This window comes from Echeneis naucrates, chromosome 16, assembly GCF_900963305.1.
Source record: "Echeneis naucrates chromosome 16, fEcheNa1.1, whole genome shotgun sequence".
In the NCBI taxonomy this organism is placed as follows: domain Eukaryota; kingdom Metazoa; phylum Chordata; class Actinopteri; order Carangiformes; family Echeneidae; genus Echeneis; species Echeneis naucrates.
In genome coordinates, this window is record NC_042526.1 from 3,183,547 (window position 1) to 3,211,533 (window position 27,987).

The 27,987-nt window shown below is 40.2% G+C and overlaps 2 protein-coding genes across 2 annotated transcripts in view; both read right to left on the reverse strand.

The window, feature by feature from the left end:
- The window catches only part of LOC115056876 (USP6 N-terminal-like protein), a 42,241-nt gene extending 20,500 nt beyond the window's left edge, over nucleotides 1-21,741 (reverse strand). Inside the window, exons 1-10 of the mRNA XM_029523649.1 lie at nucleotides 21,608-21,741; nucleotides 20,720-20,807; nucleotides 20,539-20,646; nucleotides 19,804-19,996; nucleotides 18,656-18,781; nucleotides 17,828-17,951; nucleotides 17,345-17,414; nucleotides 15,807-15,921; nucleotides 15,364-15,481; nucleotides 11,969-12,081 (exon numbers count right to left, since the gene is read on the reverse strand). Coding sequence (XP_029379509.1) covers nucleotides 11,969-12,081; nucleotides 15,364-15,481; nucleotides 15,807-15,921; nucleotides 17,345-17,414; nucleotides 17,828-17,951; nucleotides 18,656-18,781; nucleotides 19,804-19,996; nucleotides 20,539-20,646; nucleotides 20,720-20,807; nucleotides 21,608-21,729 — 1,177 coding nt within the window. The 5' untranslated portion in view covers nucleotides 21,730-21,741. The remainder of the gene's footprint in view (nucleotides 1-11,968; nucleotides 12,082-15,363; nucleotides 15,482-15,806; nucleotides 15,922-17,344; nucleotides 17,415-17,827; nucleotides 17,952-18,655; nucleotides 18,782-19,803; nucleotides 19,997-20,538; nucleotides 20,647-20,719; nucleotides 20,808-21,607) is intronic.
- Nucleotides 21,742-22,652: 911 nt separating this feature from the next.
- On the reverse strand, nucleotides 22,653-27,441 carry olfml1 (olfactomedin-like 1). The gene is made up of 8 exons (XM_029523447.1): nucleotides 26,981-27,441; nucleotides 25,948-26,051; nucleotides 25,627-25,817; nucleotides 25,359-25,462; nucleotides 24,335-24,526; nucleotides 23,485-23,665; nucleotides 23,247-23,406; nucleotides 22,653-23,067 (listed from the first exon to the last, which is right to left on the reverse strand). The coding sequence occupies exons 1-8, from the start codon at nucleotides 27,125-27,127 to the stop codon at nucleotides 22,884-22,886; spliced, it is 1,263 nt and encodes a 420-aa protein (XP_029379307.1). The 5' UTR covers nucleotides 27,128-27,441; the 3' UTR covers nucleotides 22,653-22,883.
- Nucleotides 27,442-27,987: the final 546 nt, after the last annotated feature.

Here is a 27,987-nt window from a genome sequence, read left to right on the forward strand (position 1 = left end):
TTAAAATGATTGTCTGTCACAGTCACAGTAAAGAGAAGGGACACAACCGCTGAAAAAAAAACAAAACAAAAAAAAAAACAACAACTTTGTGTCAGTCTAAGGTTTAGTTGTAGATAAAGCTATTGGCCTGAAAGTCAGTTTTAAGTCACACCCAGAGGGTAGATACACAAACATACACACAGCAATATGTAAACAGGCTATTAAATGAAAACATATGGTCAAACTCACAACTGTCATACACAAACAGTTGAGAATGTTGGTGAAGGTGAGCTCAGCTCCGGGGTTTCTCTATGACTCAGGGAAATAATGAGAAGGTATGGATGACAGAGTGTGTTTTACTGCCCACTCTCTCTCTCTCTCTTTCCCTCCCTCTAGTCAAAGTCAGTTTCAGATGACAGAGTACACTGCTGATTCCTCAGTGTTCAGGAATTAATGCTGATGACATACAGGCTTTTGAAGGTTGTGTTTTGGTGTATTTGAAGCATCTGCTGTCCTCTGGGAGTTGGCAGGGCAGCACACCTGTAGCTGGGATTGAATAAGCTCTAATGTAAGGCTGGCCTCAGCAGATCCTGCAGCCTGGGCGCTCACTCACACCGCTCATGGGCAGCTTTGAAGTGCTGATTATTTGCACGGGGGTGGGGTGGGGTGGGGGATTACACAGAAAACGAAGTAATAGACAAAGAAAATGGTTGGATGGAAGGAGCGGAGATGGGAAAAATAACGATGGCAACAATGTGAAATATTGTACTACTTTCTTAGCTGATTGCTGAACCAGCAGGAACATGCAAAATAAAACACACAATGGGTGCGTTTATGTAGCTCAATTTGGATTCCTGAAAATGATACCAACTTTGCTCTCTCAGTGTTTGACAGTTTAAATAGAATAGAAATGTAAACTGAACACAAAAGACAAGCAAGAAAACATACAATTTTATACGAGTAAGGGCAAAAGATGCTGTGCAGCACTCCTTAAGATTGGAAAACCTTGCGTAACATAATAACCTAAGGCCAAACCGCGACTTGACTGATGTCTCTATCAAGTCTTTTAATGTGTCCTTCACTGGAATGAACCTCTCAGAAGGTTCATCATGCTGAGGCTAGGTTATAGGAACTGAAATCAGGATTGCCATCAGCTTGAAATAAAACAGTTGCAGAGTAAAAAAAAAAAAGACAACACTTGGTGGTGCTGGTTTGGTTCAACACAGTGGCTGTGAAATATAGCAAGCCCACGAGGCCGTGAAAAGAAATATCACTTTCATTGAACTTTGTTCAGCCTCCAGGAGGCTCTGGGCAGGGGCACCACATCATAAAAATGCCACTGCCAGCTGAAAACAAAAATTATAACAAGATGAGCTATGTCACAATGTTCGAAAAGTTGCTGTTCTAGAGTTGGAAAAGTACTGAATAAATCAGTCAGTAAATAAATGGAGAGAAAATAATACATTAATTCCTCAGAAAAAAGTTAGCTGAAGTTTGTCCGAAAGGTTGTTAGAACATGAAAGAGTATTTATGCATTTGGGCACATTTATTAACTTTTAACTGTTAACCTAGAGGCTATAATCTCGTGATTTGGTTCACAATGCAGAACAATGGACGGCAATGAGAGCTGGTCAACTAATTTGTTATTCTATCTTACTGGACAGGACTGTGATAAACTTCTACACTTCTACACACAAAACAAAGAAGCATTTAACCTTTAGTGAAGGTTACAGTACAGAGATTGTAGAAACACAGGAAGAAAAACAGGATTCTATCAGAGATGAGAAGGAAGGGTTACACTATTTCCTCAGAGAAAAACGGTGCAATAACACTCAGGTGTCTTATGTATTCAGAGATATGATAATTTGACAAAAAGGAAATTACCAGGACTGCTTTCAGTGAGATTATGACATTGTGCACACACACAAATAAGCTCTCTCATTCAAATGTCCACAAATGTGTGAACCCAAAAGCACAAATTTTAATGACAATCTAAATTCAAATATCTAACCCAAAGTTTAATGATAATAACCAAGTAAAGTTAAAAAAGGATCCACCGGGAACCTTATTCTTCAACAAAGGCATTTACTTCTTATTGAATTGGGCTTAAAAAGGTTTATCTGGGATGTGGGCAGGTGGTGAGGACATGTCGTCATTTTATCAGTACCATCAAAGTTGTTTAGAGTTCAAAGAGTTTAGCAGTCATCGTCTGATTCCTTCAACCTCAGAGGTTAAATAAAGGCTATTAAAATGGTGAATGTGTCCTTATTGTGACTGGGCTGAAAGAATGCCTGAGTTTGTTTTTCTGAGAATTAAAGTGAGGATATTTGCTTTAGTGGATATATTAGATGATTTCAACTGTGGCGACTCCGGTTACAACGGGACTGCCGTCTACTAACTTTAATATACATGCAGCAGCATGAGAGCAATGAAGCAGAGTATTTAGTTTATAGTAAGCTAAAGAGGCAGAAAGGGTAAACATAAAGAAAACACAAGGGAGGGTGAAGACCAAAAAGAGGGAAGATAAATATAAAGGGTGAGCTTATGAGTGAGAGGAAGGGGATTTCCAGAAAGAGGCCACGTCCACTTACACAGAAAAACACAAAGATATGTTAGAAGAAAGCTCCTCTGCTTCACAATGATATGACATGTTTAACCCCGCTCTATTACAAAATCCTCCGAGGACCTGGGGCTACAGTCTGTTCAGAGCTTTAACAATTTCAGCGGCTCGTGTTTACTCGTGTTATTTGTTGGTGTGAATAGTCAAAATAAGAAAATAATTACCATTAGGCTGGAGAAAGATATGTGCGAAGACAACACTAATCTAATCCAAGTCAGTCATGCTCTCAGCAGACTGGATGACAAGCTCTTTGAAAGTAAGTTTATTAAAACTGGAAGAAAGCCAAGACTTTAATTGGGCTTCCAAAAAAAAAAAAAAAAAAAAAAAAATTGACTTGTAAGCGTCCCTGCAATGTAAAAGAAAATAAATCTCTCCCTAAATATCTTTTTGACATTAGTACTAGGTTACGAGCTTTCTAAGAAACACAGCAGCAGAGAGTGTTGACTGCAGTTTGGATTCTGGCCATTGCAACAAAAACACAATAGACTGACCAGCTTGCTTCAAAGACCACATATAAAGCCGTGCGCTTTACACACCTTACTGTAAATCTGTCATGACATTATGCAGGCGATCCTGTAACTTAAATGTAAGAACTTTAACATTACAAGACAAAAAGAGAAAAAAGAAAATCTGCTCACTTAAATACAGTAATCCATTCGTTATTAAGATGAAGCAGGGACTCAACCTGTTTGAACCCAGTTTGAATGAACTTGAATCCAACAGATGTTTAACCTGGCCTAATGAGCATCAGACCATAAAACTGTTCAATCATCACATAATCATATTAAAGAAGTCAAAGCTATTTGGTTCAAACCACTTGTGAGTATTTAATGCCCTCAGGAAGAACTCACACACACACACAAGTGGAACTTAAGTTAAATGCCCACAGTCACATATTCATACAATATATGAGCACCAAAGGGATCAACATCTCATCTATGCCCTCATTAATCAGATAGCAGAGGGCAGCTACACCATTCCTGTGGTTAGTTTTTCAGCCTTTGTCTGCTCTGTGTGTGTGTGTGTATGTGTTTGTGAAACTGACAAGAAAAGCTCCCTGAGTAGCGTGGTATTAATTGCTGGTTGGGATATTGGAATACACACAAAAATCCTGTGTCTGAAGGCAATCAGACAAAAGCTCAGAGAGTGAATGTGTATGAATGCAGCCACACACACACGTATACACAAGCTCAGAGTAAAAACTCTCTTTAGTGTGTTAGTAAATCAATGGCCTTGGGCAGGAGAATAGAAGGAGCAAGGGGATAATGTGGATTTAAGAAGGGAGGAGGAACAAATGAAAAAGAAAACAGAAGAGTAGGCAGTGGGTTCAGGGGTGGGTTTAAGTTTGGAATACAAATTGAAGTTAGCAACATCTCAGTATTAGGTTGTTTGACAATGAACACAAAAGTTTTTTGTTGTTTTTTTGAAGATATTGTCCCTGAAAACCATTTTTTCCATTCTCTCACTCGGAGAGAAAGTAGCAGACATTTAGCACTATCTAGATTAAAGAGGTGCTGCGATTCTTTGCTGCACAAGTTAAAATATACTTTTGTGGGTTTCATGAAATGGTAGTGTTGATTTATTGCCAGTCAAAGCATTTAAATTCAGAACTCAAAACATTTTTGTTAGTGGCTGAGCCATCCATTCCATGGTGGATTAAAAACGACTTTAAATGAGGATTCAGAGGAAGCGATGCATGCATCTTTGAGTTTCTGTTGTTCCACTGTTCATTGTTACTACTAATGCAAAACAAACATTTCCGACTGGTACTAATTCACATTAATTGCATTAAACACAGGGTGATTGATCATCACAAAGGTGTTTCCAAAATAAAACCTTTGCCAGCAGATCAGTAACAAACATTGCAGTAATGAACATGTAAGGGCAGAACCCATCAATCCACCCAAAAAAAAAAAAAAAAAAAAAAAAAGGAAGGACTATAAGAAAAGAGAGAAATGGAAGGACAGGAAAAAACAAGAGCTATGAACATCAAATAAAAAGAAAGTCAGATGGGGATGGAAGGAGGGATGTTGGAGAAAGAGAGACATCACAGACGAAAGGCGCATAATGGGAGGGAGTGGGCCTGTTTGCCCCTGATCCCCACTGACCTGTGAGTTTTGACCCCTGCCACACCCTGTCATTCAGAACCTGCCTCCTAATGCGCCTTAAGGCCTACAGCAAAGTCAAAGTTCACTGCAGGGGGCAAAGGTCCTACGCAGGCTCTCGGGCGCGGGGTATATGAAGTTGGGCTTTGAGCAATAAGTGACATATAATGCAAGGCTGAGTAGGGAAACAGCTGACATCATCTCCGAGTTAACGCCCTTTAAGCCCAGACAGCCAGAGTGGGCAGGAGAGAAAACAGGAGCTGATTTAAAAAAAAAAAAAAAAAGTAAAACAACACAGATGAGGACTGAAGGGTAAAAGGAGGGCAGGGTAGCAGAGTGGGAGCCCCCCCCCCCCCCAAAAAAAAAAGCCAGATCTCTATCTCTGTCCTGCAATTACAGCTGACAAAAGTAAAATGATGAGATTTCAGCCGAGGGCTTCTAATTTTAATGCCACAAGAGTTTAATGTTTCAGTGCCATTTTATGGTGATGGATAAACACAGCTGAAGGTACGTGCCTTACAAACCAGCCCTCCAATTTCTCTGTGGGTCAGTGTGTGAGTGCGTTTGTGTGTCTGCCTTTTGAGTTCACCCCTTCTTTGTTCTTCTGCTTATATCGCCATTTTTACTTCAGCGTCTTAAAATAAGCATCTCTGGATTTATTGCTCACATTGTCTTTCTGAACCTTGTTATTCCTCATTTCACTCAGATTTTCTCTAACAATTAACAATGTGCTCTCTTTTCGAGGCACACTTTTTATTTTTCCAGTATTTTAGATGAAAAGTGCAAAAATGTGCTAATTTAAGTGCATGCAAATCATCATAACCTCTTTCACAAATGATGCCCCAGATTTTAAGGGAAGCAAACATAATGAAGAAAATCCTTTTAATTATTGAGATCACACTCCCTTTACTCGAGTTTGAGAGCCGAGTTCAGAATACAAACAAAGCTCTTTATTCACGTTAGCACAAAACCATGCATGTTTACTACTTTCTCCTTCGCTCACATACATAAACACAACACAGACAGACACACAAACACTTTCTCCATTTATCGCAACAATACACACACATTTAGGAATAGCCACAGGGGCTCAGCAGGGTGTAGCTGCCCTACAGGGCAAAAGGAAGAGGAGGGTAGTGCTGGAAAACTCAGGAAAGAGCTGGCAGGAAAGTCTTCAGGGTCCAACCCTGGAGGGAAAATTTTCGGGGCTTGGCAGGATCTGAGCTAAAACTGCCCCACACCCCCTTTTCTACCTGCAGCTTCTAATTCCATTGTCTAACAAATTTATAAACAAATCACAAATAATTCATTATTCTTCTAACTTTATCTAATTAGGGACCACAAGTGAAAACAAGCATAGAATCCCTAACTAGGTTCTAATTTTATGAGGGCAGACGGAGACATGCAAACTGTTGTTCTCTTACTTTATTATTGAGGCTGCTGTGATCCAGCTTTGGAAACTGTTTTATATCCTTCCCTTGGTTTAGATGTTGCCAAATAGTGTTCCTTGGAATTCAGGGCAATGATTTCTCCTCATATGCTGTGTACGTTACAGGACTTTGTACACGCGCAGTAATCTTCCTTCCGAATGAATCAAACTTTTACCATGTTTCCATTTTGTCAGCAGAAAAATGCACTAATTTAAAATGAAATGTAATACTAAATAAGATGAAGTAACAGTGATGTCACTGGAGTCCGGTCCAAAATCCAAAAATTGTCATGTGTCAACACTTAGGCTTAGCTGTTTCACATCATATTTTATTTATCATGGTTTATTGTACCACTTCCTGCAACCTGCTGCTGCCACTTGAAGTAGAACAGAACTTTAAATAAATAAAAAAATAGCAGGGTTGTCGGTTGTAGATAGTGCACAAACAACCTTAACTTATGACCCCTCTGTCTGTTTGTGTAAAAGTTCATTCTCAGTGACTGAGCTACAGTCAAGCCGTTCTTTCTGCTAGAAACGTGGCCAAGCAATTCCATTACTATTCTCCAACTGTATTGTTCATCTATGATCAAAATGAAAAGCTTTGCGTTACAGCATGAAAATGTAAAAATTGTTAAATTCACAGGATGTAATGGACATGGGGGTTATAACAAGCTCATACAAAGAGCAAAGCTTACTAGAAAGCAGGCCACAAATGACGGGTCATAAGTAGGCCAAGTGCCTACAGCTAAAAGTCCTTCCCCAGATCGAGGAGGTAACATTCTTCTGGGACTAAGAGAAGCAATCCAACCTTCACACTGGCCGCAGACCACAACAAAGATGAACCTGATATTTTTCTGCTACCTCCACTTAACCTTTAAAACAGCCAACGCACGCTGAATTTCTACAACAGGTAACATATAATCTTTAATTGTTTTGTATCTGCAGAGGCTTTAACTTATGTTGTGATAACGAGTACACTAGACCACCTTTTGTAACATGAACAACATCAAGATATCTTCACACTGGTACCGTTAGCTTGTAAATGTTGTTTTCAGCCCCTCTACAATGCCATGAAAATGTGATGTATTCAAGTGGATAGCTTCCCATAAAGAATGCTGAAAGGCATCAATTTCATATTGAAAGTATTTTTACTTCAGTGTCACTCTGCTGTGACCTCCAAAGCAGACTTCACTTTGATGCTGAGACTGTTGATTTAAAGGCTCTTAGGTGTGACAAGCATGCAATGTCCAGAAAATATAACCTCAGCTCAACTTGAAAGAGTTTATTTTAGATACAGCTTTTGTGTCAGTCACCTGTGACCTATGATTCAGGGTGTTTGTGACCCCTAGGACCGACCCTGAGGGTCCCAACTGTTGTGCTCCAGAGAGAACACATTTTGTGGTCGTGTAGGTCATAAACTCCACATTCTTCATCACTTCTGTTGTAATTAGTTTGTTTGCGTTTGTGTTCATTTCAGCGCTGAACTAAGCCCAATTCATTTTGACCTGCGATTTTAACCTGACCTTGCTTGTTCCAACATGGACTATCTGTTCCATCTTCAATACCTCCAGGGCATGTTCTCATTTCTTTATCCAAAAAAGAAAAAGAAAAAGCATTTTGATCATATCTACCTCAATTGTTGTGCTTATCTGAAATAAAACTGAAAGCGGACACATGAAAGGTGAAGGTGCAAGACACGATGTCACTAGTATTTGGTGCTTGATTCATGGTGTTGTCACTGTTTTCACAAAGTATTGCACAGATTTTGATGCAGTCTTACCCCCCTCACACACACATAGATGAATATACATAAACTACGGCATCTCTGCTGGAGCCGAATAACAGATGGACAGGGAGGTCAAAAACGGTGTGAATAAGGGGATAAAACAGAGAGATTTAGAGAACAGATGGACAGTTCACTGAGGAGAGAATTAAGAAACACATTCATACAGTATGTCATGCAAAACACTAAACACAAATCAAATTTTTGAATGGACACTCTGCAAACCATACAAAGCCAGGACCACCGCATTAATCATAGTACAATGTAAATCAGCATAGAGTACAAAAGCATTCAAGTATGAAATGAGCACCGGCGGTAAGAGTTTGTTAGGCGGCACAAAATAAAATGAATGCTGAGTCACTTCACTGCCTGAGCAGTGGGTGAGCAGGAAGAAAATAGTCTAGGTATCACGGGAGCCTGCTGAGGAGAGCAGGACTCCGACATCTGTTATTACACCAGAGGAGCCACAGAAAAATTGAGACAGGCAGAAGAGGAAGCAGAAAAAGTGAGGAAGAAGGTCAAAGCAGAAGAATATGTATCAGTGTGGATCGACAGGGAAGGGAGAGAGAGGTGGAGGAACGGAAATCAAGCTTTGATGCAATAGGGAGGTCATCTGTATGAAAGGACAGAGGGACACATCTACTAACTGAAGATTCTCAGGCTGACTCAGCATAACATGAAGTCACTTCAACCCTGCTGACTCAGCCTGGTGTTGGACAGACCCCAGGGACCCAACTGTCACAGGGGGGGACAAAAAACCCACAACACTATCCCTCAGATCACAGAAGAACACTTTTCATCAGAAAAAATATATTCAGTGTGAAGGAATTAATCCAAGATTAGATCGTATATTTGGACTACCCTTGTCCTGAAAATCAATAAATATTTGGAATGAGCTTTTAGATGTCTGAAATATGGCCTGTGGTTTAACACAAGCCCATGTTTCATTCTAGGACACAAAATAAGACAGTAAATAACCCAGTCGTGACATTTTTCAACTTTTCAGACTGAGGATGCCAAGGAAATGAAAGGTCATCATTCTGAGGATGGACACCGATCTACTCCCCAGTCCTCTTTTATAGCCATGTTAATTATTGCAGAGGAAAAGCTTTTGTAGAAGAGCTAAGAGCTATAATCAAACCTTTTTACTGCTGCAAGAGTATTTCGGCAAGTCAAGTGTCGCTCATTTGTGTTATTATCAAACTTTTTGTTTTTTGTTGTATGTTTTCTATTGGTTCATAGATACCATAACTGCCCACATTGCTCTCTGCATATTAAATCAAAGGCTTTTACATACTGCATGTGTCGGGTTGTTCAAATTTAGAGCTTTCCGACACAAATGTAAAACATTTTTCTTGATAGCTGTTCCTTCTTATATCTATGTTGCTCATGATTATATTGCTCAATGCAATCTGGACCAAACAGCATCTTTGAAATCTAGACCAGGCTGTCCCTCCAACCCAAAGCTCCAGCTATATGAACATATCACAAAATAAAAAAAATAAAAAGAATGTAAAAGCCAAACATAAACGGTAAAATCCTGAACTTCAAATTCACCAAAGACACCATATGAAGGAGCCATTATCTTCACTTAATTCACATGTCTTTGCACCTTAGTTGCCTCTAAAAACAAAACTCTTCAATGCCATCGACAGTCTTGTGTGTCGTGCCCCAGCTACTGTTTGTACCACATCTGTAGGGAACACTGAAGAGTTCCAAAGGTATTTTGTTGATAAGATAGAAAACATCAAAGCATAGATTTCTCCTGCTGGCTCACTTTTACCCTCATCTGAGCCCTCACTCTCCACCTTGCTGTTAGATACCCCTATTGCCCGGAGGGATGGGGTCGGCATTGTGTCCCACACTCATCTCACTACTTGTGAATTTGATATTCTCCCTTCCAAGCTGTTCAAAGAGACTTTTGGAATCATCACCCCTCGGCATCTTTGCTTTGCCAACAAGTCTCTCCAATCTGGTACGGGCTTGTATTCAGCTCTGAAGAAAGTTGGTTGCGATCTGACAATACTTCATAACTACTTTCTTAAATTGTTCACAGAGTATTGTTGAGCAACTGTTACAGATAATGGAAGGAAATAATACATATGACAACCTGACTTTAAAAAGATCCCTTCTGTTTTAAAAGGTACAAAACACAGCAGTATGATTTCCCACAGACACTGGATGCTGAAAACACATTACTCCAGTTCCGACTTAATTTCTCTGGCTTCCGTTCTGTTACAGAATTCAATTAAAGATTTTATCGATTACCTTTAAATGACTAAATGGTCTGGCAGCACTGTACCTATCAGAACTCTTAACCCCTTATTCTTCACTTAGACCTCTCAGATCAGAGGAATGTTGTTCTAAAATGTTTTATCATTGGCCTCCTTATTTTTATCTTTTCGTTTCTTGTGAGATTATAGTCAATGTGTGAAGTGAGGGCACAGTGACCTTGACTTTTGACCATTTAATTTTTTTTTAATCTATGTAAATATAAATTTAAAATAAAATGTCATGACTCGCTCACATTTTTTAAAACATTTAAGTTATAATAATACCTTACATAAATTTTATGCTTGCTTGGCTCGAAAGTATTTACATTAGGGTCCTGAACTATTGCTGGGAGTGTGGAATACACGCCAAAATATTTGTAAAGACACCATGATGGCGCTGGGTGTCAGTGACAGAGAAAGTCAGTGAAAGTGTGTGACTGAAAGAGCGTACATCAGAGAAGCAGTGAATGAATCAGCTCATTTCCCCTGCTGCCTTGAAGGCTAGACAGTCTGACAGGCCAGCAAATAAGGATGACTCATCCTGACTCACACACAGACATACACACACACACACACAGGTGGGCACACAAACACAGGGTGATGTATTATCCCCTCAATAAAACACGATTTTTTGTCTGCCAGTTGTCTGAAAGGAAACTTCCTGTGCTCTTTCATATATATTTTTATCCTCATTAACAAAACTCATTCTTTCATACACACAAACACCTCTCCTTCTCCCTTCCAAGCTCTAATGACAAACAGCCCTGTAGCTACTAACCCGTGACTCATCCTTATCGCCTCATCAGGATACACACACATGTGCATACTCACAATCATTCATGCACACACACACGCACATCAGGTCAGCATTCCAATCAGTCTGTCCTTGTGAAGATGAGACTCTCATGGTGATGGGTTCCCAGATCTTATGTAGGTGATATTTGAACAACTTTCAAAAGCCAAACGCTCTTTTGATGTGTCAAGCTACTGTACACGCACACACACACACACACACACACACACAAAAGGGACCTAAGCAACCAGTTATAGAAACAGTCAGTTGCTGCTACACATACAGAGAAGCCATCTATTGCTGTTGGGTCCAAATCCAATAGCTCATGTTCACATTCTTCAGGCAGTGAGCTGGCCATCAGCAGAGCGTTTTTTGTTGTTGGTTTTTTTTTTTGTTTTGCCTTGGTGGTGATATAAACAATAGAATGATAAAACTAAAATGAAATTCCTTTTTGAGGACGTGGTAAATGAAGACAAAATACCGTACTCTGGCATTCCACCAAGACTAACAACCAACATTTAACAACTTGTAGCATGGAGAACAGGAAGGAGGTGAACAAGGGGGGATTGTTTGCTCTTTTTGTAACAGGTTCTCAGGAACAAGCTGGAAATCTTCTCCCCAAGGTACAACCAAGAAACAGCGATGTTAAAACTGGGCAACAAAACTGTGTAACAGGATCTGAATGGGTGTCAATGAAGGTTAAGTGATGTGGGTTGAATGATTTACCAGACTTTGAGTGACTGTGTGCCAAGCAGTCCCCGGTGTCCCTCTGCATTATTAGCTTCTGCTTAAGAACAACTACTTTGTGTGTGTATGTACCTGTTTTTCTGTGGTTGTGCGGATACATTTTGCTTTTAAACTGTTTTTGAACGTTTAGACTTGATTTTACTTTTAAAGTTAAAGTTAGGTTTGATTAAGGCCCAGGGTATTCGATTACATCAGTGGATTAAGTGTTAGGGCCCTCATTGTGTGTGTGTGTGGGGTACCTGCTTTGGGTTCATGGTGGCTGTCGTCCATCACCAGACTGTTCATACATTTAAGCTCCCAGTCTTGGACCTCAGTATCCCACAGAGCAGAGACCAGAACAGTGTACTGGGCCCTGTGGATGGAAGCACAGCGTGGATTTGAAAACAGGAAATGCAATTAAACTATTTTTGACAAACACTCTCACCAATGACCAACGAGAAGTGAATCCCAACTCCTGTCAAAAAGTTCCCACAAATTTCTGGCTATTAAAAACTGTGCTGCTCTTCCTGTGAAGCCACGTCTGCATCTGCAGCATCAACCTCTGACCAACCAGTTCATCTTCCTTTGTTATTGATTTTTTTATGTCTGACCAGTGTAAAGCACTACATCCTGCAGCCCAGTATTGTCCTGATAATTTATCAGAGGGTGCAGTAGCACAGTTTGTCCCAGCATTTCCTTAGTACAACCAGCTGTTTTGTCAGTCATCAATAAACGGGTCACCTATAGGAACTATGTGCATTAACTTTTTAGGCTTCACTTGGTTCTACAGCTGCAGTGGGGATGGAAGTTACCAAAGTTTTACTTCATAAAAAAGGCCTGAAATGTGTGTCTTACCTTTCTCGCTCTCACCATTCACCTTTATACAAGTCAGAATTATTCAATGAATTTGAGGTGCTGAAATTTATATTTAAAAAAAAGCAACTGAAAAAAAAATTCAGTTTTTCTTCGTCAAAAAAGTGAACACACTGAGCAAGTGTGATAAAGTGAATGATCCTCAGTCTGAACACATTTACTAACAGTCAAACAAGAAGGGAAAAGAACCAAAGCAGAGATTTTATAGAAGCCAGTTTTGTCAGAGTGAAGTAAACAAATGATTTGTCAGCCTCTCTAGCTGAATGAGGGTGTCAATGTGTCAATGAGAATAAATGAATGAATGAAAGGAGGTATAAAGAAGAAGAGGGGCTGCAGGGGAAAAAAAAAAAAAAAAAAAAAAAAAAGAGAACACAGTGGAGGCTGGACAGCTCAGAGAGGTTTATGGGAATTGACTATCGCGAAGGAGGGAGGTAAACAAAGGAGAAAGAGATAGAGCTGGTGAAGGGCACGAGGAAAATCAGTGTGTATGGGAAGTGAGTAGGAGGGGGGACAGAAAGACAGGACTGGGGACAGCAGATATGGACTCTGAAGGGGAGACAAAAGGAGGCCCTGAGAGAAAGAGGTAAATGAGTCACAGGGTCAGTGAAGGCTGTGTGTTGTTCAGAAGCTCCTGATTAAAAATGTAGTTTACTATAAAACTATGAATTCTTCTTTTTGTCTTAATCAGTTTTAACAAACACTGTAAAACGGCTTCTTCTTTAATGACTAGTTTAGAAAAAATACATTTTGCTCTAAGGTAAAACCATCAACTAAATCCTGTAATAACAGAAAAACAAGCATTGTGCTTGAAGCAGACAGCAAAAATAAATTCTACTGAGGACAAAAAACACATTTGAGATCTATCAACTATGATTGTAAGAAATACATTGCTGCTAACACCAATTTCTCTATGTAGAATTGTTCACTTACAATCACTTCATCTTTGGCCTTTACAGTGAAATACCAAGTTTTGACAACAAATGACATCGAAAGAGTTCGGCAAATATTAGCTAATTTCAATTTATCAGATATCAGACTTATAATTTCATCCAAACCAGCTAGAAAAACAACAAATGCATAGAGAGAGGCAGCAGAAACTTGTTATCAAAACAGACAGACAGGGAACGCGACAGAAACCATATGAATCCTTCCACAGGATGAATCTGCTCTTTGGCTGGTGATGCTGGGTGTTTTGGAGGCCATTGTTACAACCTGTGACCAAGGCGGCAGCTGATTGACAGCCCAGTGTAGACTGACAGTCACATTAGATGGATGAGCCTCTCAACCAATCATTAATCAGAATGGTCCACATGGCTGCATGACAACTCCCATTCAGACCATTCACCCTCAATAACAGAGCAGAGACCCTTAAAGAAAATAAAGAGTGGCTGAAGAACCCTCCTTCATTTCTCTCACCAGTTAGTGTACCATCTTTCTCTACCTTCTCTCTCCCAGTGTCCATTCATTTTCCTCTCTTTCTTTCTTCAACAGTATCTTCCCAGCGTAAGGGGATCCTGCCCTGGGAGACAGTCAGACCACTTAGTGTTGACTTCTGACCAGGCTTTCATAATGATGCCAAGCAGCCAACAAGGACTTCTCAATGTGACGCGATGGCAGGCTGCCCACCAGAGCAGAAACAAAATGGGACTGTCAGTGCTGCCCTTGATGTATGCATATGCAAAGGGCAGAGGTGGTTCACACATGGATCAAAATGAGTTGTTTCTTCTCGTGTAGCACAAAAATATTACAGATTAACGTAGGAACCCGTTGTTGTTATTAAGTTCTCAGGAAAGAGTTTTACAGCCTTGCAATAAACGGTCAGTTAAACACTTGTTTAACTGTTCTCCACAATAATACTTAAGATTTGTCCTTCATAATCCACTTTGCAAATTGTTGGTGCGTACCTACCACACGTCCAAGCTCATGATAAAGTGCTTTATCACTGCCTGTGACACAGCTATGCCTATGGAAACTACTCCATTTGTCCAGGATCTGCTCTACAGATCACCTTCCAAGGTCAACAAATGTAAGTCCAAGTAGCACGGCCTTTCCTACAATGAGAAGCAGACATGAAATTTAACTGGCTGAAGGGGAGCTTATCTATTAAAACAAATATGATAAACTGGATTTTAATAATCACTGAGCACCAGTCCGTCACACGCACACACTGGCTGTATACACAAACCCAGTGACCCTGCTGAGTTGCCATAACTACAGCTCCATGTCAACAAAACATGTCCGCCAGCATGTGACGTTTATATTGAACCAAGTGAAAGAGAGACAGAGGGGTCCAACTGAAAGCAGCGTGGGCTGCCATTGTGCAAACTAATTTAGCATAAAAGATGTTTAATCCAAACATGTACAAAATCAACCACGGCAAAACAATGACACTCTACTTTTCCTGGAATGCTTGATGTCAAAACAAGTCCATTCCTGATGGGTCGATTGATATTCATGAGGTGCCTGCGGGCCAAATCTATAAGCTGGGCTCTCAGCTCTGCGAATTGTGCTGCACATTCTTCAGGAGGACTTTTGGTTTTCAGTGATACAAAAAATTGTGTTGGGATGTTATTTAGAGATTCAAGTCTCAAACTACATATCTGATGGTATTTTGTGCAAAACAAAATGTGATTTACAATTGATCACAAATGGGAGTATGAAAATCATGAATGCCACAACACAAGATGGTCTTCACGCACAAAGAAGCAATATCATGTCTACATGTCAGATAGCATACTTTACTAATGCTGCCACATGCACAGCCTCAGTTTACTTTACTCACACATCAGCAGGGACTCTCAGCAACAGGGGCAGCACTGCCGCTTCATCATTAAGGTCCATCAGTCGTGGCTCCAAGAGCTCGATAATGGTCAGAGCAATACGAAACACAGCTGACAGGCCTGAGGAGAAAGAGGAATTTCTAAACATCACTGCACTACCATGCATTGACAGTGTGTTGGTATGAAGTAGGTGCAGCAAAAATAACATTAGTGTGATGTATCTCCCCTTCAATCCACAGTGATGAGTCTGGACCTAACCAATACATGTCTACATTTACAAAAAAGTATCGCCTTGGAGACTAAAAAACCTTTCATGAAAATTAAAGTTATTTAAACTACTTCCCCACTCCCTGCTGAGTGAATGAGAGCAAATAATACATTCACAATGTCACAGCATTTCCTCTGCTTTCTTGCACATTGTGTGTTTGTGTGTGTGTATAGATACCATGCAGAAAAATGAGATCCCAGACAGCCAGGACAGAGTCCCAGCAGGGCAAGGAAGTGAAGAGCGTGAGGAACCATGGCATCACAAAGTGGACTGATAAGACTCCCACTGACTCCTGCAGGGAGGTTGGAAAGACAGCGCTAGATTTTGATATAGTAAAACAATGTATTCAAGACTCAGCCAGTTTCTGTCAAACAGCGTCCTTTTCTGACCTCTGAAATGAAATGAAACTTTATGATGCATGCAATAATTACCCATAACTGTATAGCTCAGACAATTATAACTGCTTCTAGCAGAGAGAAAATTCCTTGAAAAATATGCATCCCTGATGTTTAAGCCTGGCACTTAGCCTGTGTTTACTCAGACCTGGAGGTCACAGCACAAGTCCAAAAACCTGTTTACAGCTTGCTTCCCCTAACTGTGCTGAGGAGCTCTATTACAAAGGAAACGCTGATCTCTGCTCTCTAATAGGCTTTTTCTGTAAGAGGGGGAAAGAATTGTGCCGATAATAAGGATGTGTGGTGTGAGTGCACTTGTGTGTGCTTTGGCTCCAAAAGGGCAGCTTTCTTCCAGACCTGCTGAGTCAACGTGAAGTACAGCAATCCCTTCAAAGACACAGCAGCATAAATGGTGGCAGCGGGTGCACACATTGAACACTAACATTAATCACTGGTGGAGGTTTCAACTGCAACATGGTTAAATGTCCAGATGAAATTAAGAAACTCACTCTTGGATAAGACTCTGCCACTCAGCCAGCAGCTCTGTGGGACTGTGTGTAGGCACAGCAGCACTTTGAGCTGAGCAAATTTTGGATCTGTAAGACGCAGCGAGTCTTAGCGAAAATTAAACTCCTCATTCTGGGGATGTTTCAGACCTTTGTAGAATTTCCCAGGACAGAACTACAGAACTATGATTTGTAAGTTTATTTCTTGTGTCTTATGCTGAACAGCATTTAATGGTGTATAAAATAAGTATTTTTGCTCCAATATAAAAATTATCTTGTATATATTTTGTTTGTACTATAACTAATGTTTGCAGTGAGACTAAGCTGAACTTAGTGGAAATATAGCAGCTAAACAGAAAGGATGGAGAAAGTTACACTGCTGTGAATTTGAGCCTCCCAGTACAATCACTAATAATGTATCATGACAAGCCTGGACCCTGAAAGCGTGAATGACAGAAGAGGCCCAACTGATGACAGATGCTTAATGGACCCCTGCTCCTTCATAGATGAACTACTCATCACTTGGCCATATCTGGCCTTCAACACAAATGCACACCCATACCTAGACACACACATGCATACTTTTCTTGTTTTGTTTTTTTGAGTATTTTCCCTCTGAGGTAAGTCAAATCATTCATTGTAAACAGAAGCAACCAGCTTTCCTCACAGTTTCCAACATCTGTTCAAAATCATTAAGATGTTGGAGAGAAACACCTGTCTGTTTCTTAGTCAGTGTATTGGGAATAAAAGAGAATCACCAGGCTTTTAATCCACGTACAGAACAAACCACAGTCTGAAAATCTGAGAAACTCACCATGTGCTGAGAGAGCTCCGGCTTCCTGTGTTTCAAGAACTGGTCAAACACCTTAACCTGATGCTGGACCCTGATTGGCACAAATAAAAGGATTTTTTATCTTAAACTTGTCTATGCCACACATCTCTGATTCAAAAAAATAAAAAGGTAAGAAAATTGCATATAAATCTAATGTATGTATCTCATTGTATTACGGCATTACTGTTACATATTTACGCAAGGGATTAAAATTGCTACCTGCAATATTAAAATGAAAAGACCTGCTTTTCACAGCCAAATGTAAAAGCTGTGCTGCTACACGTTGCATGACTGTTTCTCTGGACTATAAAAAAAATGAAGATTTCATCTGTAACCTTCAGTTGGCTGTTCAGCCTCTTGTTGCATGGGAGCCTCTCTTGTTCTGTGTGTCATCTAATTTTTCTGTTCTGTATCTGTTCTGTCTGTGCATGGCCAGATCTTTTCCTGCTGTGAGATCATTCTTACTTGGTGAGGCTGAGGTCAAACAGTTCAGCCAGATATTTGGGTTTATCCAACAAGGCTGCCAGAGCCCAAAACGCCTCCTCCTCTCCCAACTGCATCAGCAGCACAGCAGCTATGTAGGACATCCCTGTTCACAGACACACAAAGACACACACTTTTACTTAAAGAAACATCAGAATGAAGTGTGGGTGTTAGGTGCTCCACATTAAAGGTATTTACTACACAGGTGCTTGCATGTTTTTCGGTTTTTTTTTTTTGAAGAAGAAGCAGTATGAGGATCCACTGCAGAGCAGGATGTATTATGAATGTTTAACCACATTATACTCTGTACAGCAAACCATTGAGATCTGCCTTGCCTTAACTTTTTTGCTTCCTGAATCTGATATGTCCCAAAAGCAGAATAACAGACAAAACACATATTAACACACAGTTAATGCTCTAGATACTAAAATATGAATAAACTATTAGGGATTAGTGATATTTCAGATTTTAGCATCAGGTTCTTGATCAAATAAACTCAAATTTTGTGGTTAACTACAAACTTGCAGCCGTTCATTTAACTGTGCATGCAGCAGGATGGTTCCTGCATGATAGCACAGCAATATATTAAATGGTCCTCTGCTTCCATCAAGTGGTCACATCATGCACTATAGCAAGTAGCTCCCCATTGACCACCAAACTGTCAATGACATCCTCCTGAAACTTTCATTCATCCCATCCAACAAAAAAAATTCTTGTGGAGAATTATACATCATATGCTTCATTATACTGACAGTGATCTTAATGCATCACAAGATTGGTCCATCATGTATTTGAAATGTTGCTGATTACCTTGGCTGTATCCAACCTGTGGGTTGTACTTGGCATAGGCAATGAGGACCCTGAAGAGCTTGGCCTGACCTTCAATAGCTTCTGGGCTCTCCCCCATCAGAGATCGATGAGTTGGGAAGGAACGCTCTATTTAAAAAATAAAAAAATAATGAAGTACCGTATTTTCCTCACTATAAGGCGCACCTAAGAGCCTTCAATTTTTTCAAAAGCTGACCATGCGCCTTATATATGGATCAATATTGATATTGATCCATATATATATATATCTGCCAGTGGATCGTAAATGCCTGGGCTGATATATCAGTCTCAACTGTGGTCCGAGCTTTCAGGAAGGCAGGAATTGTCACTGAACTGCCAGACAACAACAGCGACACTGACTCGATTAATGACGACTTTGATGAGACGGAGCCGGGCGTGTTGGATGCCGCATTCGCCCAGCTGTTCAATTCGGACACTGAAGAAGAAGAATTCGAGGGATTGGTAGATGAGGAATGAACTGATAAAGTGAGCTTTACGTGTTTCTTTTGTGTGTTTACAGTTGAACAAGGTTGGTCATATTGTGAATATGGACATTAATGCATAACGTAACGTAACGTAATCCCAGCCTCTACTGTAGCGCCTTATAATGCGGTGCGCCTTATATATGGAAAAAGTTTTAAAATATGTCATTCATTGAAGGTGCGCCTTATAATGCGGTGCGCCTTATAGTGCAGAAAATACGGTACCAACAAAAATGAGGAAACAATACTGGAAAGAAGTTATCTGTGATGTATTATCACAGTTTTTTGGTCCTGATATCACATGAAAGGATGTACAGTTCAGCTGAGTTCAACCCTGAGTCCAACAAAAAATTTCCAAATATTAAAAAATTCCATAAATTCTTTCCTGGGGATATTGATATTATTCAAGAGAATAAGACATGCAGATGAGTTGACGAACAACCCCTCACCAAAATCAAATCGGATTTATTTATAAAGTGCCAAATCATAAAAAAGTTACAGGGCACTTTACATATAGAGCAGGCCAATTCAAACGAAAACACAACTGTCACTAATGCAATGGCATTAAACATTGTTGTCAACAGATAGGCAAAACAATCTTCAACATACAGACTAATCTCATAATCCTTTTGCCCCATTTGAACTCACGCAGGTCCAAGGCGATCTGTCGAAACAATGTGATGTCATCTAGAGAATAACAGGAATCAGTACAGCCGGAGGGCTGCTGATGGTTCAAGTCCAGATCATTCTGTGTATCGCTGAGAGTTGCTATTGCTGACAGGATTCCATATTCGCTGACACCCAAGTCCACCAAGGGCCCTCGCACCTCTGATAAGCACTTCTGTAGATTTAGAAATGAACACCCATTGTTACAAATTTAGTTTAGACTGAATAACAGAGTAGGGGAGATATTCGTACTCTTCAGGGTTGGGCATGGACTGGAGAAATGTGCAACTTAGTAGAATTTGTCAAGCTACAATAAAACTTGGGTTTTGGTTGAAATGAAGCATTTCAAAGCCGCTAACCAAAGTGAAACAGCTCTGCAGAGTCAGGTCAACTGTTTTCTAATATTTGCTAAATGGTGACATCTGCTGGGAAAACTGGTGTTCACAACACAAGAGTCCCAATGCTACCAAGATTCTACTTTGAGAGCCTGCTACTTGGTTATATGGTTATTTGTTATCGTCAGCCATCTTGGCTACTTTGCTGATGACTTAATTGTGGAAATCACTGTGTAAGCAGAAAGTTTTGAAGTAAAACCAAATGGAAATCTACAAATATCTGGTTGTTCAAAACTCAAGGTGTAATCTTGAAAGTGTATGTTGCACATAGAACGTTATTCACATAAGAATGACAGGAATCTCTTCAATGCAGTGTTTTTACCTGGTAGTTGAAGTCATTGCTTTCTCTGAGGCTGTCAGTGGAGAGAAGGCAGTTCCACACTCTGGCGCGGAGGCTTGGAGGAATGCCCATTCTGATAAATCGCTCAATCTGAAAACACAGGACGAGCGTGAACAGAGTTTAACCAGTCAATCACAACAGATGATTTCTGTTCAAGTCTCACCTGGCTTCGACAGATAAAACTGGCTCCATTCCAGTAGCTGAGCAGCTCACACAGCTCTTTGACCCTCAGGGAGCTCAGCTGGGGGTAACTGACTCAGACAACAACACAACACAACACAGTGAGCAGCATTTCCTGTAAATACAAACACTGGTCATTGAGTGTTAAACATCTCATTCCAAGAAGGATGATCATCAGTGACTGCAGCCAGCCTGAGTTGATGCATTTACGCTGATGTAATTCAAATGATCATAACTGCTGATGTGATCGAACACTGCGTCTCACAAGTATAGTTACCCTTTACACTGCTTTGCTTTATTTACACATGAACGTTCAAAGGTGGCGAAGGGAAATTAATTGTCAAAGTACACAAATCATCAAATCACTATTTCACAACTTTTACAAGCAAAATAAAACAAGACTCCCAAAGATTAAATGTGCTGCTTTTATTCAATATTTAGGCGCTTTGATCTGAAGATGCCACCTTGTGCTCTGTATACTGTATTTGTTTGATTTTATTTGTTTTGTAGGACAAAGACTAAGAAAGAAACTGACAGATGGATTGATAATGAAATTAGCTGCTGTACTTTACTGACTATTCATTTTAAGATTAATTCATTTGTGTGACTTTATCAGTGGCAACAAATACATATTGTTATGTAGCTTGTTAACATTTTAACTTTGGGATTTCACTTTAGTTTTAATGTATTTTGTGACATTTAGAAGTCAGCATCAGTTTAACTATATAAACAGTTTCATTTAAAAGGGAACTATCTGGTTAAATCTTTTTTTAAATATGAAACAACAAAAAGACTGATTTTGTCGGTAGTTAAGCTAACTTGAAGATTAAAATGTCCAGTGTTTGTTCTGACGGTGTTTTTCTGCTTTCACCTGTAGTCGTGACACCGATGTTGAAGTTTTTGCTCCTTTCTTTTGCTGAGAAAAGCGAAGCCGAATTCATCGAAACGCAAACTCTCAGTCCGCCTCCGAAGAGTCGAGCTTCTCCTCCTCATGGTTTAAAAAAGGACGAGCACACAGAAACAGCCGGCAGTTCCGACGCAGTTTTGTGTCTCCGCGGCACTACGGTGGCCGGCTGGTCAATCGCTTTTTGTCGAGCCCAACGGTCGCTCCCAACGGTCGCTCCCCCGGGACCGCCCTCTTTTCTTACGTCATCGCCAACTGAAAAACGGGCGGCAAAACAGGGAACACGAAGAAGAGCGGGCGTGGCGGTGACGTCACAACGTCACAAACGCTTTTTTAGAGCGATATACTAAATGAAATATTAGATTAGTAATATTTATGCTATATATCCCTGATGATGATGACGATGCATCATTATTTTTCTGAGTCATACAAATACTTACTAAACTGTGTCGTCATACTGCTCTTCCCTCACGTTGTGTTGCTTTACTGCATTATTTATGCTTTTAGCTATTTCTGCTTTAGCTTTACTTACCTGCAGCCCATTCACACTTTTTATTTGGATATACTTTCCATCTATATTTTAACTATCCTGCACATATTTTTTGTTATATTTGTATTTTTATTTTGTAGGAGTGCCTTGTAATGCATCAACTTTTATCTGGGGATTAGTGAAGTATTCTGATACTGATTTATTAATATGAAAAAGTCTGAGCTTCTGCTGTTTATATCCAATGATGTCATCTACTGTTCTGCTGTTAAAGCTTCCAAGCATCTCCTCTGTGATTTATACAATAAACACATAGCTAACTTACATTCAGTTTCACTGTTGTAGACAAACTAGCTTGTTATTAGTACATGAAATGAGTACCTGTAATGTACAGGTATGTATGAGTGCATTTCATTAACGTGTAAATTTTCTAGACAAAATGCAAAAATGATGCAAAAATCGTGACAGCTTGTGTTTTTGTGAGACATTGTTCGTTAATTTAAGGCAATGTAAAGAAGATACCCATCACACTTAAATGCGCTTTATTGCGGTGATACAAAGTAGAGAATCTATGTATAAAATCCATTTAGACGGACATGATCTTTATTTCTGTAATGATTAACAACGATAAATGAGCTCTATACTGAAAAACAGTAGATTATAAACTAAACACCAGATAGTAACTTTCCTAAACTGATGCTTTTATAAGTGATGTTACGTTGCTCTGAATGCATTTTAAGGATTGAAGACTGCAGATTATCTCCGCTCCTCAGTGATTGCGGTAGTGCCGAGTCTGATTTGGTCATTTCTGCCTGTCTCCACCTTGTATATCGTCTGGTAGCCGTCGTCCCAGGCATACAGCTGTTTCTCTCCAGGGTGGTAGTGGATGCTGCTGTGACTGGTATAGCGCTTGGGGAAGAACATCACTGGACTCTCGTCGCTGTAGATGCATGGCAGAGAAAAAGGAAAGCAGGAAGGAATTTAAAATGAGAAAAAACATGGCAAAGTTTTGCTAAATGTGTTATCATGCTCCCATGCCTTTATGAAGTCTGTCTTTTCACTGATGAAAAGGTCAGGCCATATCAAGGCCATATCATTTGTGTTTGCGTGAATGCCAACCTGTGAATGGTGTCGTGGATGTCATACAGACACTGTATGGTGGAACGCCCTCCATAGCGTGTGTTGTACACCACATACAGGGTCCCACATATTAGGAACGCTGCTTCTGCATCACGACTCCTACATTGTGTATCCCAGGTATATTCTACTGCCAAGGTTCCTGAGGCATGAAAAGAAAACCAGAGCACTGAGTACGGATTACATTGTTTCTGTGCTCATACAGGCTCTGCATCTCTACCTTTGTCCAGTTTGGTGATGACCAGGTTTCCTCCATATTCAGGGTCAGCATGGATGACCCAGAGACCGAGTTCATCCACAGCCAGGTCCAGATAGGTGTAGGAGTTCAGACTGTAGACTGGGAGGCGACCGGCTCCTGGTAGAAGTGTGCTATCCACCACTGTAGCATTCAACAGCTCCACCTCCATGGAGCAGAAAGCAACAGAAATGCATACATTCATAGACGTTCACCATTATGTGTGTGTTTTCTTTAGCTGTATCAGATATCTTTGTCGATGCAGAGTTGCATGTTTGCATTTCACTTTGAACTACATATTTCAATGGCACAAACAACTACAGCCAGTATAAATATTTGGGAATTCAGTGAAAATGCTGCATTTGGGCGATGCCACTGGTCATTTCCAGCACTTTCAGTTCTGTGTGTGAATCTAATTCAGCTTTATTTTTTGGAAACATGCTTTTCCCCAGTGAGTGTCTGCCGCAGTCACATCTGCTCAAAAGGAACGTCTCCTCAGTTTACTGGAACAGAATTGTTTCTTTTGGCAATGCTGGCTTGCTGAACTCAGCTAGCAGAGAGCAGCAGAGGAAACAGGACAAAAATCAACTCCCCAGTGACTTAAATCCTTGACGTGATCTGAAGTCAGTCGCCAAAGCTGCACAGAAAGTCTACACAACATGATTATTAAAATCTGAATCTCATATCTGAGGATGGAAATCTGGAGTTATTAGCAGTACTCAGTAACTCTGACCAAATTAAATGTTGTACACATGTTTAAAATTTTACAAACATGGTGGAAATCAACAAGAGTCTTTTTACAGATCAGACTCTGACTCCTTCTTCAGTGACCCACCTTCAGTATCTGGTTGGGCGTGTCTGCCTTGTGGTAGTAGAGGAATCCATCGTAGACAACATGGCCTGTTCCTTGCCAATGAGCAGGCAGCTGCACCACCTTCGGCGGAGGGTTGGTGGTCCGCTCTGTGAAGCTTTGCAGAGAAACATACTCCAGCAGAGTGTTGTTACGAATTCCACTGAGCAGATAGACCTGAAAGAGTCACATGAAACCAGCCGACAAGTTGGTTAGAACAGCATTGTGCAATTCAGCTTTTGCTTTACATTCAGTCTTTTAATTCAATATAGAAATACAATGACGCTTTAAAACTGGGTGTCCTGTAAAAAAAAGACTATCACTTAGAATGAAATAGAAAAAGGAAGAGAAAAAAAAACCCAGTTAGACTCAGAAAATAAATATAGTGATGGATAGCAGAGTCATAACACCCCAAGAATTTACATTGTAATGTTAACAATACTTTCATGTGAAACTTATGTGGCTCTAATGTTGGTAAAGAGCTGTGTATTTAGATATCCAGCATTTTTCTGAGGTTGTGTTTCTGGCCACCTGAAAACTTAAGTCAAATATTTACTTTATTTGAAGCTGTATTTATGATCACAGATTCTTGATGGAAACATCTGGCTCTTCAGTGGACCATCAGCTGAAAACGATATTGGCCAGGTAGTCATGTTTTTTGTGTCTGCTGTTTATTTTACAGTAGGTTTGACAGGGGGCTCTTTTTTTTTTTTAAAGCTGCTACACAATGAGCTGGAAGATGCTAAAACACTTGACAGAGTTGTGTGGAACTTCTGTTTGAATTTGTCATCATCATCATCATCGAACGTTGTCATCGAAGAAATGTAACTGGTGCAGCTTTAAAAGAAGCCAAAAATGATTTGAGTGTTATTGAGGAAAATATTCTACTCTGTGATCTTTCATCAGCAGCTGAGCCAACACTGAAAGAGTAATAAACTCAGCCTGCTGCCACGGACAAAAGACAGCTGTCTGCTGTAAACATGTCATTATAACTGTAATCATCACAAACCTTATCTGATCGCCCCCAAGGGTCTTTGAACCAGGAACCATAGGTGTCCCCCGCTTTCTTCACTATCTTCAGGGACTGGATTTGGTTCAGAGCTGTGCTGCAGTCTGGATGTGTTGGAGAAAAGACCGAATTATTTATTTTTTTTACTGAACCGTAGCCACATTTGGTGCATTTCTATTTGTCCTCTCCTTCTCTCATACAAAAGTGTTGACCACTAGACCAATAACACACACTCAGACGCTGTGCACAGTCCAGGCAGGCTTCTTACCGTTCTCCACTTTAAGCTTGGCTTTCTTCTTTAACTGGTCCAGTTCTGCAGCCTTTATCTGCTGTTCCAGCAGAGCGTCTTCCATCTCAATGTCAGTCTGGGTGGGGATCTTGTTTTCTAGATATTCCAATTCTCTCTCCATCCGGTCTACTCGCACAGACAAGCTTTCCACCTGGCTCTTCACCTCTGATCTGGGGAGCAAAACATTGGTTATATCACCAGCATTTCTCTCCTTAGCTGTTGTTCTTTCATTTAAGCACTTGGTGGGAATGTAGTTCATGAATTCTTACATTATTGTCCATTTAATATAATCAGGCCTACCTGAGAACGCTGAGAGAGGACAGATAGCCCCTGACCTCAGAGGAGAGGTCATAGGTCTTCTGAGTGGTGCTCACTGTGTTTTGCTCACATTGATTCAGGCGCTCCTGATTTCATTGACATGAAAAAAGTATGAGAAATGAAATGGAAATAAGACATTTCTCCTCTTACAAATGAAAAGTGAATGTATTGAATGAAACGCACACTCAATGCTCAAATCAATGCACTTTCTCTTGCTGCTAGACGCTTCTTTGATTCAGTAGGACAGCCATGGTGGTGAACCTTACTTCATGCATCCATTCAGAGACAGAGTTAATTCAGTGACTAACCGGTGAAACACAAGCTTGCTTTAATCAAACATTTAAGTTTCAGTACTGCAGTACGACTGACCAGTCGCTAATTTAGCTAGCTAAATATTTTTTACATGAAAAAGCAATATTACAGACATGTAAGATTCTTATTACTACTATCTATCTCAAACAGCCACCCATTATCCATGCAGGGTCACAGCTGGGATGGGATTTAGCATAATGACTTATTTCCTGCAAGTTGAATTTGAGAAAAAAAAAGGGTGAAATTGTTTTTCACCGTGAAGCTGAATTCTTGAAGGAAGAAATAATTCCTCTTATCAATGTGGCCAACTGTAGCTCAGCTTAATTCCCTCAGGCACTATGACGGCAGCTCCTGACTCTTATTGAATATTTGATAACTATAGTTGTGTTTTGCTGTGTAACTTTTATTTAGTTCATTACTTCATTACTTTTATCTTCCATCTCTACCTGCTCCACAAGCCTTTAGTATTATTCTGTAATTATCAGAAATGATGTAGTCTGTTTTAAAAGCTTTGATCACTAATGCTGATATGACTCTGAACTCTTTGAAATGAAACACAACATAATGTTTTACCTCAGGTATACATATTGCTCCATACAGCTCTGACTAATATATTGTGAGATATTTTGGAAGACATTATTTACACCATGTAAACTTGTGTATATTTAAAATGTGGACATGTGGAAGTGCAACAGTCACCTACCTCCATCTGAGCCAGCCGCCTCTCCATGTACTGGATTATAAAGGCTTCCTGGGATGCCCCCTGGCTCTGGACCGACGCCACAGCCAGAAACAAAGTTAAGAGAAGGGCAGGAAGCGCTCTGCCTGACAAAACAAACATTTTTGTCATTAACTAGCAGCTGGAGCAATAAAATACCACGTCAGTGATAATGAGATGTGCAGCGTTTCTTTCTGATGCACTTCTGCAGCGCACAACAACACAGTCTTCAAAAAGAAAGAAAGAAAGAGATCAATCCATGAAGCGTCAGTCACAGTTTACAGCTGGCTGCGCTGAGACAAATCCGTGATAGTCCTTTAGTAGTTTAATATTTGTTTTCCTCCTGCCGTGCTCAGAAAGTGTTTTAGTTCTGTTTGAGTAGCAGCTCCACAACTGTCTGTCGTCTTTCTTTAATCAGTTCTTGCTCCAGTGGCTTTTGGATCCAAGTGAGCCTTACCCACAGTCCCTCCCAGCCCCTCTCCCTTCTATCCTATGTGCATGAGTATGTGTGTATGTGTGTGTGTGTGTGTGTGTGTGTGTGTGTGTGTGGGTGTGTCGCTCTCTCTCACTTCCCTGCTCTGGAGTTTGTGCAATTGAGGTATGAGAGAGAGAAAACCAAAAGAGGAGGGGGAGAAAGAGGAGAAAGAGAGACAGTTAGAGCTCGAAATAACCAAGAAAGTTCAAACCCTATTGGTCAATACTCTTGTAATACTCTCCAGATGCTTTACTGACACGTCCTCAGTTCTCAAATAGGACAAAATCTGTTCAATAAAAATAGTTAACCAGGTTATGAAGGGATCATCTTTGCCTGATTGTGAGTGACATCAATATTACAAAGCAGAAAATGCATTGCCTCAAAAAACACTGCCAGTCTACACATCAGTATTTCGTTGGACACACAAAGTTTCCACAGGCAGGATTACAGTTTTTGCCATCCCATAGTCACAAAGCATACATTACACAGTTGCATGGTTATTTCTTTTCTGCTAATT